The sequence below is a fragment of the Haliotis rubra genome, unplaced genomic scaffold (genome assembly GCF_003918875.1).
Source record: "Haliotis rubra isolate DU_JTF1 unplaced genomic scaffold, ASM391887v1 Scf127, whole genome shotgun sequence".
NCBI lineage: Eukaryota > Metazoa > Mollusca > Gastropoda > Lepetellida > Haliotidae > Haliotis > Haliotis rubra.
The window spans coordinates 1,246,711-1,266,590 of NW_025765192.1; the positions used below are offsets into that span (position 1 = coordinate 1,246,711).

Here is a 19,880-nt window from a genome sequence, read left to right on the forward strand (position 1 = left end):
TAGTTCAAACCGGGAGGCCACATATACACCGTGATAGAATATATACATACAATGTATAGTACAAGAGCATGTACATCCATGATGTATCACATGAAAACATTATACACTGTACACACGATGCATGCAATCATGAACGATATACAAGATACACCTGAAATGTATCTATTACTGGTTATCTAAATGCAATGCCTTTACCAATAACACAAATACATTCAATGAGTGAGTGAGTATGGTTTTACGCCGCTGTTAGCAGTGTTTCAGCATTATCACGGCGGGCGACACCAGAAATGGGCTTCACATATTGTGCCCATGTGGGGAATCAAACCCGGGTCTTCAGCATGACCGAACGCTTTTACTACTAAGCTACCTCGCCGCCCCAATACTTTCAATGTATCTTATGATGAGATATACATACACTTATGGTAAACTATTTTCAAGATTTACACTCAATCAAAACGTGTTCTCTACATAAACATTAATTTATGAACGGAACAAAATATTTGTGCATAAATTACTCCACAAAATAACTAACTCTTCATGATATTAATCAAAGGTCAATCAGGGGTGAAATTGGACTCCGATATACAAAGCTTGTCGTTCCAGCAACCTTTGATCATTGCTGGTCGTAACTTGTGGCATGGACCATTACATGTGCTTCCAGTCATTGGTTTCCATTGACCATGTAGATTCATTGATAGGCCGCCGTGAAATAGCTGGCATTACGCTGACTAGGGGCAGCAATATCACTAATCAAGTGTATCTTACAAGAACACAAGCTCTTTTGGTTGATAAATTTCATACACACACACGCGCACGCACGCACACACACACACACAAAGACAAAACAAAAGACACGCCACGCCACGCCACGCCACGCCACGCCACGCCACGCCACGCCACGCCACGCACACACCACAACACAAGACACACAACACACACACACAACACACCACCGCACCGCACCACACAAAACACACGACACAAGACACACGACACAAGACACACGACACACGACACAAGACACACAACACAAGACACACAACACAAGACACAAGACACACAACACAAGACACACCACACCACACCAGACACAACACACATAACACATAACACAAGAAACACAACACAAGACACACCACACCACACCAGACACACAACACAAGACACACAACACACCACCGCACAGCACGACACAAAACACACGACACAAGACACGCGACACAAAACACACGACACAACACAAGACACACTACACTACACTACACTACACTACACTACACTACACTACACTACACTACACTACACTACACTACACTACACTACACTACACTACACTACACTACACTACACTACACTACACTACACTACACTACACTACACCACACTACATACGATGGTGGGCCAGGTATCATAATGTATCTGCTGATAGGTGTGCTCGTTTCATACTCTACATGTTAGTAGGCCATTGTTTCACGACATTATCTGCTACGACTTCATACCCTATCTGTTGATGGGGCATTACTTTCATTCTACATCTGTTGCTAGTCCTCTGTTGGTAAACCTCTGTTAAATAGTTTATATCTTGCAGGCCATTGATGCAAACTGTATCCTTACCTTCCGGTATTTGTGTAGTAGGTAGTGGGTGTGGAGTTTTCTGAAATACTGAAAACTGACATACTGGAACCCATGAAAGAAAGTCTGTACATACCACAGAATAAATAGTCACCAAGAGATCTAGGGGCGGCCAGCATTCTAGACACAAACTGATCTTCTTCTACTGTCATTAATGGTATACTGTGAAAAAAACTGAAAGTAGGGAACTGACAGCTGTTTAACTATTTATGGTGGTAGACGTGGAAGACAGCCAGTTACTCTCGACAATGCAATAACACGGTCGTATTTGTCAGCGATTGTTTTAGTCAACGTTCAGTTTCCGCCGGTACCCTTGACACGTTTCAAGGTCATCTCATCAGGTTACCAGGCCAGCAATGGCAGACAGCAACACACCGTTGATGAATGTCTACAAGTGCACCCTATGTCGACGACATACAATAGTTAATAATATCCCCATCTTCTCAAAGGAGGCTTGTATACCCTTGTGAGAACATGCAAAACATGTAACATGTAATATTTGGAGTACAGTCGTAAAAGCCCAATCTCAGCAGCCCCACCAGGTTGAGTTACATTGTTTTATCTGCTTCCACGAATGTCGCACCAACTGCAAGAAATGTACTAACCTAGCAACCATTTTCCAATCATTATCCGCTTTTGCCCATGTTTATTTCCTGTATGTATTTCTCTCTGTCCAGTAGACGCCAAATGACGCCAATTTGGTGTCACATTTCCCATTCTAAACATAACAGAACCACGAGGCAGCGAAATATGGAGGAGTACTGGATGAAGCGTAAAAACAACGGGCGTGGTTACTTGAAAGAAGATCCACAGAAGACAGTGATGAAGATTGAGCGCTCAAGTTGGGATGAACAGTGTAAATTGACTGTGTTGTATTTTCTCACGGGAACTGCTTGTTTAGGACAGTTTTGTATTCAACTGCAGGAGATATCAATATCAAAGAATAAATAACATAAGCTTTCCTTCCCGGTTGTGGACACAGGCTGGAAGTATGTGCACAATGTCACGCTGACCTGAGACTTGCTTTCCCGGCTTGAAAGGAGCAGGTTTGGTGAGAAGCTTGACTGTATATCTGTAAAACTGGCTTCACATAATGTTCTGATATACGAGGGAAACAGACACTCTGCAATAACACTTGAGTACAGCATAATGTTAGATACGCTCTCGTATCGTAAAAATCTACTAGCAAAAACTCTTCGTTGAGCATAGTGGTCTTAACCATTATAAACAGTACAGTTGTAAAGTGATTCTAACGTCAGTTGCGAAGATGCGTTAAAACTATATCTGGCAAAGATATATCGGAGAAATATGACAAAAACATTTCTAAGTGTATAAACAATGATGTGATGCAGATGAGCCATACTGAATATGAGTGAGTGAGTGAGTTTAGTTTTACGCCGCACTCAGCAATATTCCAGCTATATGGCGGCGGGCCATACTGAATATATAACAAATGGGACCATATATATCTTCAACGTCCAGGGAAACGTCAGCCTTCAAGAATTGTGAACTTTCCGCCTGTAAACATCACACCCTAACATCATTGCCATCCTAACTAGCCGCTTCCTGAATCCATTCTCAACGTGTCATCAGGGCCGTAACCAACATGAGCCAGTGATATGTACACACACTAATTAAACCATGAACCTTGACACTGTCAGTCATTTGCTGACAGTATGTTAATGATACCTGTGTCAGAAGTAAATAGCTTTTACATATACATTACTCATATTGCACGAATCGATGTATTTAATAAAATATTGTTTCTAAACAGTATTCATATAATATGATTTTATTGTAATCCTTCCAGCAGAAATGTCTTATGGTTATGGAAACGGCCTCTTCGCGATACCTTTACACAGCTGACATATCAATCATTAAAGATGATAAGGTCTTGACCAAAGAAACTATCAAAACAGAACATAAATCATGCGCAAACGGCACGAAGCGTGCATGAAATGCTTCTATCACCCTCCACTGGTATCTACAATGAAAGATGAAAGTATGATCTTGAGATGATAGCTGATTACTGTCGTATCTGCAACTTGTAATGGTAATGTTTTAAAGGAACTTGTTACACACACGCTGGATGTATCTGTGATGTATAGATACAAAGTTGATATTAGATAGGGGAGGCAAGTTACACTGATAGTGTTCTGAACGAATATATTACACACCAATGAAAGCATGTGCACTGTATAGATACAAATTTATTATGTATGTTTAACCTTGAGAACGAACAAAGGATTCTTTAAAGCGAAACATGTTTTCAGATATCATAAATGAAACAATATATTCCTTCATGATTTGTTTGAAATGATATACTCACTGTCCATGGTTTTGGATATTAACGAATTCAGATGACTGTGCTAATGGCCGTGGAGAGAAAAATACATCAATCAAATCCATATAATTAAAAACTAAACAATTATAGCAAACATCAACACCAGAGGCTACCCAGTGTAATTATCAGCTAACACAGATACCATTGCACGAAATAAGCCAAATAACCATGAAACGTATATGAATGTATATGAATCAACGAATGGATTCATTGATGACACCAGGTGCTCAATAAAAGGTCAAACGTAGTTCAACCGAATTCATCTGCGCGTAAAATACATAACACTTACATAGACAGAGTGAGTGAGTGAGTTTAGTTTTACGCCGCACTCAGCAATATGACAGCTATATGGCGGCGGTTTGTAAATAATCGAGTCTGGACCAGACAATCTCAGTGAACAACAGCATGAGCATCGATATGCGCAATTGGGAACCGATGACATATGTCAACCAAGTCAGCGAGCCTGACCAGCCGATCCCGTTAGTCGCCTCTTACGACAAGCATAGTCGCCTTTTGTGGCAAGCATGGGTTGCTGAAGACCTATTCTACCCCGGATCTTCACGGGTCTACACAGACAGAACATGGTCATATATGATCATAACATCATCAACATAACATATGAAAAACTGGCCAGGTTTGATTGTTCATGGACTGTCGTTAGTTATACAACATTCACTCACTAACTTTACGATTGTTCCTCTATGAACTTTTTATCATATTTGAGGAGCAGGTGATGGTGAAAAAAACGATGTTCTGTGTTCGACATAATGACATTGTGACGTAACAACTGATTTGATCATGTGTTTCAGACAAAGCAAGTGCCAAACTCGAACAAATACCAGTGGGACGTGCACTTTTGGTTGGGTGACACCACTTCACAGGTTGGTATTTGTAGGTTTAATTATTACGTTGTATCTTTTATCATTGATGACCTAAATGATGGTACAGAGCTGTGAGTATGACAATGTATATGTGAACGTGTACACAAAGAACTTAGTTAAGCACCCCCCGGACATATCTCACGATTCAATTATCCCCGATCTTAACCCTTTGGAGCATATCTGGGACATGATTGGTCAACAAAGGGATCCTCCTGTTCAGAACCTGGCCCAATTGGAAGCTGCTTTATAGTGTGTGAGTGATTTTAGTTTTACGCCACACTCAGCAATATTCCAGCTATATGGCGGTGGTCTGTAAATAATCGAGTCTGGAACAGACAATCCAGTGATCAACAGCATGAGCATTGATCTGCACAACTGGAACCGATGACATGTGTCAACCAAGTCAGCGAGCCTGACCACCCGATCCCGTAAGTCGCCTCTTACGACAAGCATGGGTTACTGAAGGCCAATTTTCTAACCCGGACCTTCACGGGTCTGTGAGTGTATGACAAAATGGTTGTGAGTGTATGACAATATACGAGTGAGAGTATGACACCAGAAAGGTAGAGATATGATAAGGTGAGAACTTTAGAAGGTTAGAATTGTGACAGTATGACACAACGGGTATGAAAGTATAGCATTAGATTATAAGAGTATTATAATGCACAAGTTAGAGTACAGCAATGCAGTTATGAGTGTATGACAAGTTTAATGTGCTGGTGCTGTTCTGACGGTTTTTGTGGAAAACTTTGCTAAATGAATCTAATCAACTAACCGTGAAAACACTTATTGTCTAAAGCGTAACTGAGGAACTAAACGTGATAACAATATTATTATTAGTTCTAATGAGGAACTGAAGAATTAAATAATTATATTATGCTAACACTTATGGATAAGAAACGGATGTATGAACAACTAACTAAATATGTAAACTATTTCGTAGATGAATTTCTAAGAATTTAACTAATTTTACTAAACCCTTATGGCCTAATATCTAAATTCTAACTCTATTAATGTTCAAAACCCGAGTAATTCCAAACTAATCTAGCCCCGAATATCTAACCTCTAACTTTCTCCACTAACTAAACCCCACTGATTATCTAAGCTAATTTGAATATCTTACAACTGACTGACTTTCTAACCTATCTCTAAATTTAACGTCTGGTATCAGCGATGTTGGAAACTGACCGAATTCTAACACCTAAAATCAGTCAGGGAGCATGTGTCGTTCACTCGCAGGCAATTCTCGTGCAGTCAGTGTCTATGGAAATTTAACTCCGCGAAGTAGCTGCGTTTCGATGAATGTTTTAATTCCATAAACACTAACTGAACGAGATGCGTTTGAGTGAACTCTCCCGAACAGGTATGGTAATACACGTGTGGGTATATGACATTGTGTATGACAATATTGGTATAAGTTGATTAACGTAAACGTTGGTCAATATATATGTGAGAGTGTGACAAGAATACTTTGGTGTGTGACAATACAAGGTAGAGGGCATGACATTGCATGTGAGAATATGAGAATGTATATGTGATCTTAACATATGTGAGAGTATGTGAGATGCATAGGTGTGACAATATGACAAAGATGACATGCTTCAATGTACCGGTATGACAATGCATATGTGAGATTATGATCATACAAATATTATACAATAACAATATGAATGTGAGAGTATGAAAATATAAATGTTAGAGTACGAAAATACAAATGCGAGTGTCTTGCAATACAGATTTTTGTTTGTATAATTGTATGGACTATGATATTGCAGGATTGAAGACGTCTTCTGTTGTTTGTTCACGCGAAGCGATGCGATGTCACTTTCTTACCCCCTGAATAAATGTTTAACGAAAGTGTAACCCATAGATAAGTCGACCATCTCCTACAGACTGTCTTTTGGGTCCACAAAATTCGGCTTATCTACGGTAACTCATCGTGGCAGTGTCTACGGTAACGGACAAAAGTTGTCCTATCCGGACCGCTTTACAATCCGGACAAATAAGTCGGTCCCAGTCCAGTCCATAATAGACAGATTCCAATGTATACATTTAAATGTATTGCAGATGTCCAAATAATCAAATGCCAGAATTCAGTTCAGCTGATGGAATGTAAAACATATGTATAATGAGTGACAGGGGCAGATATCTACCAATACTTTGTAGCATACATTTACGTAAGAACAACTGTCAGTATCATATATATTTCAAAATATGTATTTTGAACATAACCAATTTTCATTAAGTGCTTTTTTAACAAATACAGAACGATTGTTCAAATAAAAAGATATCCTTCTATAGCCACGTGATGTTTATGGACGATCTTCAAACCGGGACAATGCCCAAAGTTCCCAAAGGTGAGCATATCCTACCCTGCACGGTTACACGAGTCACAAACACAAGAACGGGCAAGTCGGGGACATGTTGTTGAAATTGTTGAATTGTGTATTATGCAAAGTTCTTTATGTTTTCTTTTTAATTTTTAAAGTTTTAATTCAAATACCTTTAAGACAAGAAGTCTGCAAAGCGCCAAAATAGTTTTTTATGTATAATTTCGCTACCTTGGGATATTGGTAATTGAAAGTTTGTCATATGAGAGGTATAGTTTATTTTGTTCTTCAGTGTATTTGAGACTCTGACCAAGTTTAGAGGTGGATCAGCTGCTTTCGAATCTCATATTGGATGGCATTAAGACCATTGGTAGATCACGGCAATGCATGTTTTCATGGGAACCAGAAGAATTGGAGATTTTCACATCCTAGATCTCTAGCTTACACCAGGGGTATAATTGAACTATGTGTAAAAACAGCATTAATCGCCCAAAGCAGAAAACTCTCATATTATAAAGTCTGCAGCGATTTGTTTTTCAGCAGTATTCACATACTTGGTATATTCAGCTGAATGCCTAAACTCAACAGGTAAACGGCTCGCCTGCATCAATAAGGGCGGACAATATTTTAGGTTAGGGTAGATGGCGTGGTGGTATTGGCGTCCCAAGAACTAATCTTCCTGGAATTTTGCGAAAAAGCGACGTACGACCGTGGTCACTTACTCACAATTGTGTCCGATAGTTTTATCAAATAATGACATTGCAGTCAACAACTACATGTGTGTCTACATCCTCCCAATACCACGTGGTTCTCCAGTTAGTCATGAATTAAATGTAATACGATGCACGGTCACTCTCCACCCAGACAATGGGCAGACTGACCAGGGTTAATGTCGTCATGTTTTATGGAGTGTATGGACAGTGACCTTACCAAGACGTTAACGACATTATAACCTTGGATTGGAAATTCTGACACATGCGTCACATCCAGATTAAATCAGCGTTGAGAAGCAAAATCCACAACTGAATCTTCATAACAAAGTATTACACCAGGATTTCATTGTGGTAGACAATACTACCGATAATTTAGGAGAGGCCAACAATTTTTAAACTTTTTAATTTCTGTTATTGTTGTTGATTTCGTTGTTCTTTGTCCTAAGCAGTATTCTGTAAAACAGCCTATCTAGACAAACCAGTGGTGGACATCATGAGCGTCGATACTTGCAGTCGTCATACGCCGACGGCGGAGAAATGTCCTGATCATGTCAACCACAGTTTAGGATGCGCCAGATAGTATTGACAGCGCCAGATAGTATTGACAGCGCCAGATAGTATTGACAGCGCCAGATAGTATTGACAGCGCCAGATAGTAGCGCCAGATATAATTGACAGCGCCAGATAGTATTGACAGCGCCAGATAGTATTGACAGCGCCAGATAGTATTGACAGCGCCAGATATTATTGACAGCGCCAGATAGTATTGACAGCGCCAGATAGTATTGACAGCGCCAGATAGTATTGACAGCGCCAGATAGTATTGACAGCGCCAGATAGTATTGACAGCGCCAGATAGTATTGACAGCGCCAGATAGTATTGACAGCGCCAGATAGTATTGACAGCGCCAGATAGTATTGACAGCTCACTGTCATATACCTGGGAACACGCTGAGTCTTTAACAACAATCTCTCGCCCATCTTTTATAAAATAGTGTCTCTAAACTGACATTGTGCGCTTATATGCAGGACGAAAAGGGCGTGGCCGCATACAAGACGGTGGAACTAGACGACAGCCTTGGCGGAGCCCCTGTCCAGCACAGAGAGGTGAACGCATGTTCAGTATTATTTCAGTGGTTAACATCAAATGTGGTTTTGTTTTATAGTGGTAGCTATACACTGTGATACTACACCCACCTCAAGTCTGACAGGGTTACAACAATTCATGTTGGTCTAACGCACAGGATAATATTTAAATGATAAATACAAGCATACATTTTATAAATAGTGTATAATACCTTGAAGAAATCAATTACATATTTTCATTTTTTTTCAAAAGTCAGAGAAGACCCTTCTAATATTCCTGTCATATCGAAAATCGAACATCGTAAGTGAAATAAAATGGATCGAGGCTATTTCTGTCGCTGCATGCTTGACACCAGGTGTCTAAGTAGCGGATCCTGCCGCAACTGTAACTCAAGGTTACTTACATATTGTTCAAATATCTGTCTACAGCTCCTCTAGTTAAGGGCATATGGTTTTCTTTGGCTGTTGACGCATGACAACGTTCACAGTGTGGCGCAAACCACTGAACTAACAGCCAGATGAGTTGTACGGTCAGATGCCCCTCATGGGGGATTGTAATGCATCTCTTAAAAAAGACAATTGTTATTTGATAGTATGTATCTTTAGCAAATGTGTTTGTGGTAACGTGATGATACTGAGGATTGTTTGAGCTTTTCTGAAAAGCGAGGCCGTCTGTGTTCTGCTGCCATTAGTACTCCTAAAGTTGGTTTTCCATATCTCAGAATCACACCTGTTCCTCATCTACAAACTCTTCCTCCCATAACGCTATCTGGAAATCAGCTGACCGCCGGACTACAGGGAGGACAGAGTATCAAAGTATCAGTTTGACCGTGCTTATACATTTGAATTAACACCACAGCGTCAACTGTTTATATGTGAATTCAGACCGTGAAATCATTCATTTCGTAAAATAACTATAAAGGTAAAATGGCAAATTATTAGCATCTGTTTTGCATTACCTGACTGATACTATCAGTCTTCCAACTCAGATCAAACGACACTCGCTAATTACTTCAGGTAGTTGCCGATCGTAATTCGTCTTCTAGATTCACAAAGTAGAGAACAGAAAAGAGATCAGTACACTGTGGCTACATTGAAAGATATTCCCACATGATACTTGCCCCGGAAACTAATGATATTTGACCACATATTTGAGCCCTGAAATACAAACATACGTGCGTGCGTGCGTGCGTGCACTGCAATACATACATACATACATACATACATACATACATACATACATTACATGGTAAAATACTGACTTACATACATACATACATATATACATTAACATGATACATACATCAACGTTACCTTAGTAAAAACTATACATGTAACTTAACATCACGTTATCATCACGGAATGTATAACTTAACATCACGTTATCATCAAGAATGTATATATCTATATATGTAAATAAATATCACAATGTATCAACTTCACCCTGTTTGATCATGTGAATTAACATCACTGTATCAGTAGTAGTTGTCCCTAATACTCATCGCAATTGTCTGTATTTATCTAAATCCATTGATAATCCCGTTCATTATAAGAATACACGTCTCAAGCACATCTATCATACATGTTTCAGCAGAACGAGACTAGTCAGATACCACGAACAAATACCTCCTTTAAATCAGCCTTATCTTGACATGTGATATGACAGACATGTACAGGTGTCAATCAATGTAGATCCACTTGTCAAAGTAAGAAATTACATGCTGATTTCGATTAATGATTGCTGTGTTTGTAAATAGATATTCTGTGCAGAGAAACTTACAGAGCGATTGAGTTAACCACCAGTCGGGCATATCTTTCAGGTGCAAGATCACGAATCTCAGCTGTTCCTATCCTATTTCAAAAAAGGAATTAGGTGAGTTTGTATATTCACGTTTTACATGGTTGTAGATGGGAGTCGAATGGGTGTGTGGGTGACTGTTGTTTAATGCCGCAGTCGGAATAGTTCCTTTAGTATCACAGTCACGTGTACACGATCGAGTCTGGACAGGCAGACCAGTGGGTGATGGCATGAGCAACAGTCCCCGTAGGACACGTAGTCTGGCCCGGGAGGCATGGACGGTTACCATGGTTTCCATGACAACTGAATTACTCTTTTAGGAACATTTTTGATTGATTTGTGGTTTTGTCAGTAAAATAGTCGTGCTCTTGTGTTTCGGTAAAATGTACAAAAAATTGAAAATATAGACTTATCGTTATAATTAAAAAATCAAAATGCAGTGAAACACCACTTTGATGTCTCGAACCTACGATTACCTCAAAGTAAAACTGGGCCCGGGAACTCCATAATAACCATCATTTTGTGGTTGTGTTGAACTTCGCATAACTGGAAGTATTTGCACATTTCCATTGAGCATACACACACAAGGGCGTTGGCCTGTAGAACTAAAACACTGGTTGTTCTCCCTCCCAAAACTGAAAAACATAGGTGGTTATGTTACACTCGTTTTCGTAATACGGGTGAAATGTATGCAGGCCAAACCACTTAGTATTACATTCGCAGTCATTCTAATCATTGTAAATCACAAAATAACGTCATATGTGCTATAAAACAGTAACCCTAAGATACTTGTATCTGGTGTGTGATTATAAAACTGGTTTAAGGATCATAAGACTATATATATATTGTGATTAGACCTTCTCACTAAACCCATTCATTCCATACAGATGGCGTTAATTACTGATAACTCATCACATTTATGTTCAACTTTCAACAACGAAATCCTAGTCACAATTACAATTAACACGTAGCAGCTTATCTGTGCTTCTGATCTTGGAACTCTAGCTGGCATCCTTTAAATTAAATCTTTTCAAGTTGCAGATTTAGTTGTTGGGAAGAGGTAATTTTAACTTGACTAGTCACTGAAGCGCTTCATGTCTTCAGCCGTATTTCCACTGAAGTCAGTAAGCTAGCCTTGCTCCAAGACTGTACTGAAGGCTAAGCCCATGGATGTATAGTAATTCTATCCTTTAAAGAGGCAAGTCTAGATAAGTGGACAATAAGGACGCCAGTCTGTTTGATGTCTATTTATATTTTTTAGAAATTATTATTTAAACTATTAATTATTACCCCAGGGACTTGTGCAAGTCTACCAGCGAATCTACCTACTGAGACAAGAGTATTGGACAGTGAAGTCTTATTGTTATGTTGTTTGGCCAGAACGAGTTTCTCATAGTTCGAATTCAAGTAGGACTCTTTCACATGCAACAAATCTACACACACAAGTTAAACCAACCACTCCATACGAAGCAAAGCATGTGTCAGAAATGTACATTTCAAGCTGGAACGAAATGTACATGCTAACAACACATGTCTTACTGAAGGATGTTCTCAAGTCAAAGCGCAATTAGCAACGTTCCTGTTTTGAAAACTAGACGTAGCTATACCGGTGGTAGAGTCTCAATACAACCTGGGGCCACGTTTTAATTGCATCGGGTGAAATGCAAACAACGATGCTGCTGAAGACGTCGGTGCCAGCACCACGAAAACTGATACACATATGTATACTGAACATGCTTTAAGAACCAATGGTTATCTTAACATGATGAGGCATCAAAGCGTTTGTGACATAAAATAAATTTGGTTTTATTTTTTAAACTTGTTCTTTCATTGTTCTTTTCGTTGGTTGTACCAATCCGGTACCATTGTCAGTGTTTACGCAATAACTGTGAGCATGTGTTTCACAGCATTTTGCTTTCGTCTTGCGAAACAAACTCATTACTGCATTTCGTTACCTCTAACGATACATGGCTTCTATTTACAAGAAATAGTTAGCTTTGCTGCTTAATTTGCGCTCTTTAAAAAGACATCGGTGAATTTCCAAGTAGTCTTTCAAATATGATAAGAATTGTTTGGAAAAAGATCAAAGAATATGTTTTTTTCTTATTTTTAGATAATAGAAAACAGAAATGAGTAATATTCATGGAGCACGTGTCTTCTATACATGTTTATGTGCATCATGGGGCTAACGGTTGTAGTTGGATTGATTCCACTTGACATGTTTATGGAGAACAGTTTATGGTTTATTAGCTGAGCTAAAATCATGTTACTCTCGCGTTCGTGAATGTTAAGTCTTAAGGCTAAGGTTTAGTTTCGTCGTGACGAAAGCCCATGTTCGAATTCCCACATTACTACAATCTACAGAATGACTGTACATCAGACCATAAGATGAAATTTCAAACTATACTTTGTAATACATCACTGTCTCAAATATTCTGTACTGCAATATACTGACTCTATTAAACGCAGTCTCATAGAAACTACATACTTGTAATCCTGCACAGTTATAAAAGTAACGAATCTATATGAATTTAGAAATAAATCTTAAAAATATATTTTAAAAACCTATTCAGAGCACATATTTTATGAACAAGTGGACTAATTACTCTGTGTAGAGTTGTTTCCCTTGTCTCTACTAGGATCCAGCATCCTAGATTTACCTTATGATATATACATACACCATCCCTTTTCTTCGCATTCTGTGCTTCAAAGTCGGAAATGTCGTTGTCTGCATCAACATAGCTTGTGCATCCCTCACACATTATCATAACGTCGTTTAACCAAACCCATGTAAAAAGTACAAAGAGGATTCATGCGATAATTATATATTAGTAATTGTACTTTAATGTATGTTAACATTAGCGCTCTGATAGCCCGTCTACCATTCTAACGTTGGCTTCAACTTCTCCCTTAGGCTAACAGTACAACGAAGCCTCATTTCTGATGTCACTACACATGTCCGTTTGTATTCCTGCTTCCATTTTCTAGATATTTAGATGGCGGGGTGGACTCGGGCTTTAAGAAGGTCGAGCGAGACAAGTATGACACCCGTCTTCTCCACATAAAGGGGAAGAGGAACGTGAGAGTCAGACAGGTCGGTATATATCTTCCCCTCTCGGTCAATAGTGAGGTAGTGTCAAGGCTAGTGCGCCAGTTCATCCTGACGCAAGCACCTGTTTGACCCACTGACGTTCGAACTATTGACTATTGTCATCCCTGTCTGGTGGCTTATGAGTTATTTGTTTACATTTACATCTACGCCAAGGCTTTAAATTAACTTTAGAAACGGCTAAACATGTATTGGAATCAAACATTCTTCATTGTTTTGGTACACGTGAAGATCCGGGTTAAAACACTGGCCTTCAGTAACCCATGCTTGTCGTAAGAGGCGACTAACGGGATCGGGTGGTCAGGCTCACTGACTTGGTTGACACATGTCATCGGTTCCCAATTGCGCAGATCGATGCTCATGCTGTTGATCGCTGGATTGTCTGGTCCAGACTCGATTTTTTACACACCGCCGCCATATAGTTGGAATATTGCTGAGTGCGGCGTAAAACTAAACTCACTCATTCACTCATTGTTTTGGGGATATTGGTTAGATATGATATTGATATGATCAATACTTTGTAGTCAATATATAGTTCCCCTTTGGTAAACATCTTCGACCTTCATCACCTGGGGAGGTCCTACACTAAGAGCTGTCACCCTTGAGATGTAACCCGTCAACGCCATACATTACCTTTACGTGATTACGTTATCCGGTGTACTTAGACATCACAATTCGAGACCGCCTCCATGGTGTAGTGGTTAGAGCGTCCGCCCGGACAGCGGAAGGTCGCGGGTTCGATCCCCGACCGCATCATACCAAAAGACGTTAAAATATGGTACTTGTTGGTCCCTGCCTGGCGCTCGGCATTAATGGGTACAACAAGGACTGGTCGGCTCGGAGTCAGTATAATGTGTCTGAGTGGGGTATTCATGCTTCACTGCGGCATGGTATCTCAGTGGGCTAGCACTATAAAACCAGCTTCAGTCTGGGCTAGTACAAGCAGCCGCACATACACATACACACGCATGCACGTCGTCATATGAGCGAAATATTCTCAAGCACGACGTTCAACCCAATATTACCTCACCTCACCTCACAATTCCAATTCCGATACAAGCATAATAATAAAGTACATGGGATGGGGATAGCTCAATGTATAATTGTTTTGGGTGTGAACGTGAGTTATGTTTGTTTAGCATAGATTTCAAAACCTAATGTCCTTCGTTACCGCACAGGTCAAGTGTGACGTCAGTTCTTTGAACCAAGGGGATGTATTCATCCTTGACTGCGGCCTTGTCATGTATGTGTGGAATGGACCGACCAGCAGCAAGATGGAGCGAATCAAAGTAAGACTTACTGGAGTTGATGTATCGACACCTGCTTTAACCTGTTTTTATTTCTGTAGCACCGGAGAATTTGGGGGGTATTACAGATCTCCTGTATCCCATTATGAGCCGAAGTGGAATAATGACAGACGTGCATTTGCTGGATTTGCGTTGTTCGTATGTTTCGCGACATAACTCAACAACATATGTTCCTGAAGCACCGTTGTACAAAGGGGATTTACATCCTGAGGCATCAACCCAGGCAACTGGGAATCCATGATATGCCATCAGGGAGCATGACCATCCGATTCAGTTAGTCACCTGACCACAAGCATATGTTGAGGACAAAGCGTTGGCTCGTGTACTGACTGACTGAATTTGGTTTTACGCCGCTTTCTCACTGAGCAATATTCCAGCAACATCATCGGCGGGGGACACCTGTGTACCAGAAATGGGCTGGAAGGATCCATCTCGAATTGTACCCATGTGGGGGCATTCGAACCAGGGTCTTCTGCGACTGTGGGAGCGATGCCAACGCTTTTGGTTTTAACCACTAGGCTACCCCAGACCGCCCCCATGCCTTAACCACTNGTCAGCAATACCTCGGACGGACGCCATTATGTATAACACTGACACGAGCGACTGACTCGGATTGTTGACCGCTCCTGGAATATTGTTACGTCGTGGTACACCAGTATCATAGTCAGGGGCAAGTGTTCATGGACACGGGCGGCGGGGTAGCCTAGTTGTTAAAGCGTTCGCTCTTCAAGCCTAAGACCCGAGTTCGATTCCCCAATGTATAAAGCCCATTTATGGCGTCCCCGTCGTGATATTGCTGGAATGTTGCTAAAAAGAATTAAACTCACTCACTCACTGTTAGTGAACAGTGATGTCCCTTACCATAACGTGAAAATGTACGCACTCTTTCGTAAGTATACGTTAACAGCTTTCACTGAGAGCCTTTCTATTTATTTTTTGTCTGGTTGAGTGCACTGTCATACATCTGTTGCGTTTCAATGTTTTCATGTTTAGTTACCAGGTCAGGCATCAGTTGTCTGTATGCCATATACCCCTGACAGTGACCGTTGTGACCACTTTGGTGTATGTTTACAGGCTGCAGAAGTTGCCAAGACAATCAAAGATGAAGAGCGGGGTGGGCGAGCTACAATCAACATCATCGGTAAGTTCCAATATATCCCCAGTCCCATCACTTGATTCATCAACCACTGCAGGCCATCAGCATTTTTATAGACTATGAACGAATTTGCATCTTGCATTGGACTTTGAAGTTCCAAAGTTTAATTCTCTCATGTTATAGCATTTGTTGTTTGTATCGTCACCACAAAACACTTTAGGGGGTAGCATACTGGTTAAAGTGTTTGCTCATCACGCCAAAACACTTTAGGGGGGGGGGTAGACCCGAGTTCGATTCCCGACATGGGCACAATGCGTGAAGCCCATTTCTGGTGTCACCCGTCGTGATGTTGCTGGAATATTGCTTAAGGCGGCCTTCAAACTAAACCAAACATTTTAGTATTTGGTGACTATGCATTCACGACTTGTCTCCCTTGAAGCTGCGCATACAGGTGGATTTTATAAACGCTTACAGGAATCTAAATATGGGACACAGAGACAGCTGTAAAGAGTGAGTGAGTGAGTATGGTTTTGCGCCGCTTTTAGCAATATTCCAACGACGTCATGGCGGGGGACACCAGAAATGGGCGTCACACATTGTACCCATGGGGAATCGAACCCGGGTCTTCGGCGTGATGAGCGGACGTTTTAACCACTGGGCTACCCTACCGCCCCAAACAGCCAAGACGATAACCACCCGCAATGTTTTCATAACAGAATATACTGATATAACCTCTATGTTTGATTCGGTAGTGAACCTACTAGGTTGGCTCAAATGGCATCCTTTGGATTCAAATTTTCTCCAACTTTGCTCAAATTCCTTTGTATATCTGTGTGAACTGCGAAGCAAAGCCCTTGATAATTCGATTCGACCAAAATAAATGTAAAAAAAATGTCACAAAACGAAAATTTAAGATCCAAAAAACACAATTTGACCTCTTCGAAATTACAACACCAGCAAATCACCATCCTTTTAGCCATCACTCAGTATAACGTATACTCTCGTTTGCCTGACAGTTAAAGTTAACGTGTTGAAATATGACATGCTTGCAACGTTACAATACAGCGGAGTCCCTCTTTAAAAGAACAGGAAGCCGTAGTTCACGTGTGATACCCTATGTGTGTCCTGTTATGTGTAAGCTGTTGAATCACACAAAATGTAGCATAAACAGTGTAGCATATTGGTATACGCCGTATAACAGATCCACGTGTCACCAAAGGTGGCGCAATAACGAAGATTAACTGTACATGAACACTTAACGGATCTGAAAAAACAAGGTATTATCCATGTCGCTCTCGACAGAGTCACCGCTACTTGAAAACATACCTAATTTATCACCTTAAACTCATTATTCCTGCTTGTCGTACCGTGGTGGCACTCCCTCTCGTATCGGTGCACTATCTAAACCTTGTATGTCTGACATAGGACGTTAGGTCGACTGTAAGTAAGTTGAACTCGCTTCTGTCTGAACATGTCGGTGAACATTCCCCGAGACTTACAATCAGTGACATGACACTATCTTTCTCCTCGTCAGCAAAACGAATTACGTTCAGGTCACCAAATATGTACATGTGAGACAAACGTCATAAGCCTAAATACAGACCTTTGTTCAGTCCAATCCCTTTTTATTTTTTTTAGCTGATTTTGGTGAAAATTAGGTCAGCAAAAATAAATATTTATAATAAGAAAGACATGACAGATTTGGTCTGTAGAATACTGTTCCGTGTAAGCTCAACTCGTTGGTCTTATTGAATGATAAAGAGAAAGTTTTGGGTTTTTTTGTATCAGCGAGCGTGTATATACATGGAATGCTACTTTGTCGACATTTTTTAAAGTAAATCCGGAAAGTTTATTGTATCAAAAAACAGAAAAACGTCTTGCTTTAAACACAACAACCAAAATATATAACACCATGTTGATCATTGGTTTAGGGCCTCCTATAGTGCAACGTAAATGGCATTATACCATATCACCAACATATTCAATATTTATATCCCATATAATATTGAATAACTTAATTGGGGTCAGATTAGGTCCGATGTGAAATTATTCAGGTCGGAAGAATGGGCTCGATGGATCAGTGTTTAGTGTCGGTGTCTTGATTCATGCCGTGTTCTGGGGCGGTGGGGTAGCCTAGTGGTTAAAGCGTCCGCTTGTCCCGCTGAAGACCCGGGTTCAAATCCCCACATGGGCACAATGTGTGAAGCCTATTTCTGGTGTCCCCCGCCGTGATATTGCTGGAATATTGCTAAAAGCGGCGTAAAATCATACTCACTCACTCACCCATGCCGTGTTCTCGTACCCCGAGAGCGTAGAACGTTGTTTATGATAATAATCATTGGCTTGGCTTGTCCAGATTCGAATATTAGCAGGAAGCCGTGATATAGCTTGAGTGTATTGCTGACTGTTTAACAACCAGATATATACTCTCTTGGCGTAGGATAGTATATAGTGAGTATCATCTCTTGTAATTCGTCACAACTCGTCAGTGAATGACCAGTCATCAAGCATCCAGCACTATTTGTCCAAATGAAAATATCACTTCCATGAGATCAAGAGATATCTCTGAGTAGATACATGCGGGTATTCATATTGTTCATGGAACACATGTCAGTATTCATATTGTTGGTAGAACACAAGGGAGTATTCATATTGATCTTAGAACAGATGTCAGTATTCATATTGATCTTAGAACAGATGTCAGTATTCATATTGATCTTAGAACAGATGTCAGTATTCATATTGATCTTAGAACAGATGTCAGTATTCATATTGATCTTAGAACAGATGTCAGTATTCATATTGATCTTAGAACAGATGTCAGTATTCATATTGATCTTAGAACAGATGTCAGTATTCATATTGATCTTAGAACAGATGTCAGTATTCATATTGATCTTAGAACAGATGTCAGTATTCATATTGATCTTAGAACAGATGTCAGTATTCATATTGATCTTAGAACAGATGTCAGTATTCATATTGATCTTAGAACAGATGTCAGTATTCATATTGATCTTAGAACAGATGTCAGTATTCATATTGATCTTAGAACAGATGTCAGTATTCATATTGATCTTAGAACAGATGTCAGTATTCATATTGATCTTAGAATTCAGATGATCTTAGAACAGATGTCAGTATTCATATTGATCTTAGAACAGATGTCAGTATTCATATTGATCTATTGATGTCAGGATTCATATTGATCTTAGAACACAGTATTCATATTGATCTTAGAACACAATCAGTATTCATATTGATCTTAGAACAGATATCAGTATTCATATTGATCTTAGAACAGATGTCAGTATTCATATTGATCTTAGAACAGATGTCAGTATTCATATTGATCTTAGAACAGATGTCAGTATTCATATTGATCTTAGAACAGATGTCAGTATTCATATTGATCTTAGAACAGATGTCAGTATTCATATTGATCTTAGAACAGATGTCAGTATTCATATTGATCTTAGAACACATGTCAGTATTCATATTGATCTTAGAACAGATGTCAGTATTCATATTGATCTTAGAACAGGATGTCATATTGTATTCATATTGATCTTGTTGTAGAACAC

The 19,880-nt window shown here is 39.9% G+C and overlaps 1 protein-coding gene across 1 annotated transcript in view; it reads left to right on the forward strand.

Annotated features, from left to right (window-relative positions):
• The window catches only part of LOC124266662 (advillin-like), a 100,831-nt gene that overhangs the window by 17,106 nt on the left and 63,845 nt on the right, over nt 1-19,880 (forward strand). Inside the window, exons 3-8 of the mRNA XM_046701463.1 lie at nt 4,786-4,857; nt 8,930-9,007; nt 10,807-10,859; nt 13,773-13,878; nt 15,072-15,182; nt 16,275-16,341. Of these exons, the coding sequence (XP_046557419.1) occupies nt 4,786-4,857; nt 8,930-9,007; nt 10,807-10,859; nt 13,773-13,878; nt 15,072-15,182; nt 16,275-16,341 (487 nt within the window). The remainder of the gene's footprint in view (nt 1-4,785; nt 4,858-8,929; nt 9,008-10,806; nt 10,860-13,772; nt 13,879-15,071; nt 15,183-16,274; nt 16,342-19,880) is intronic.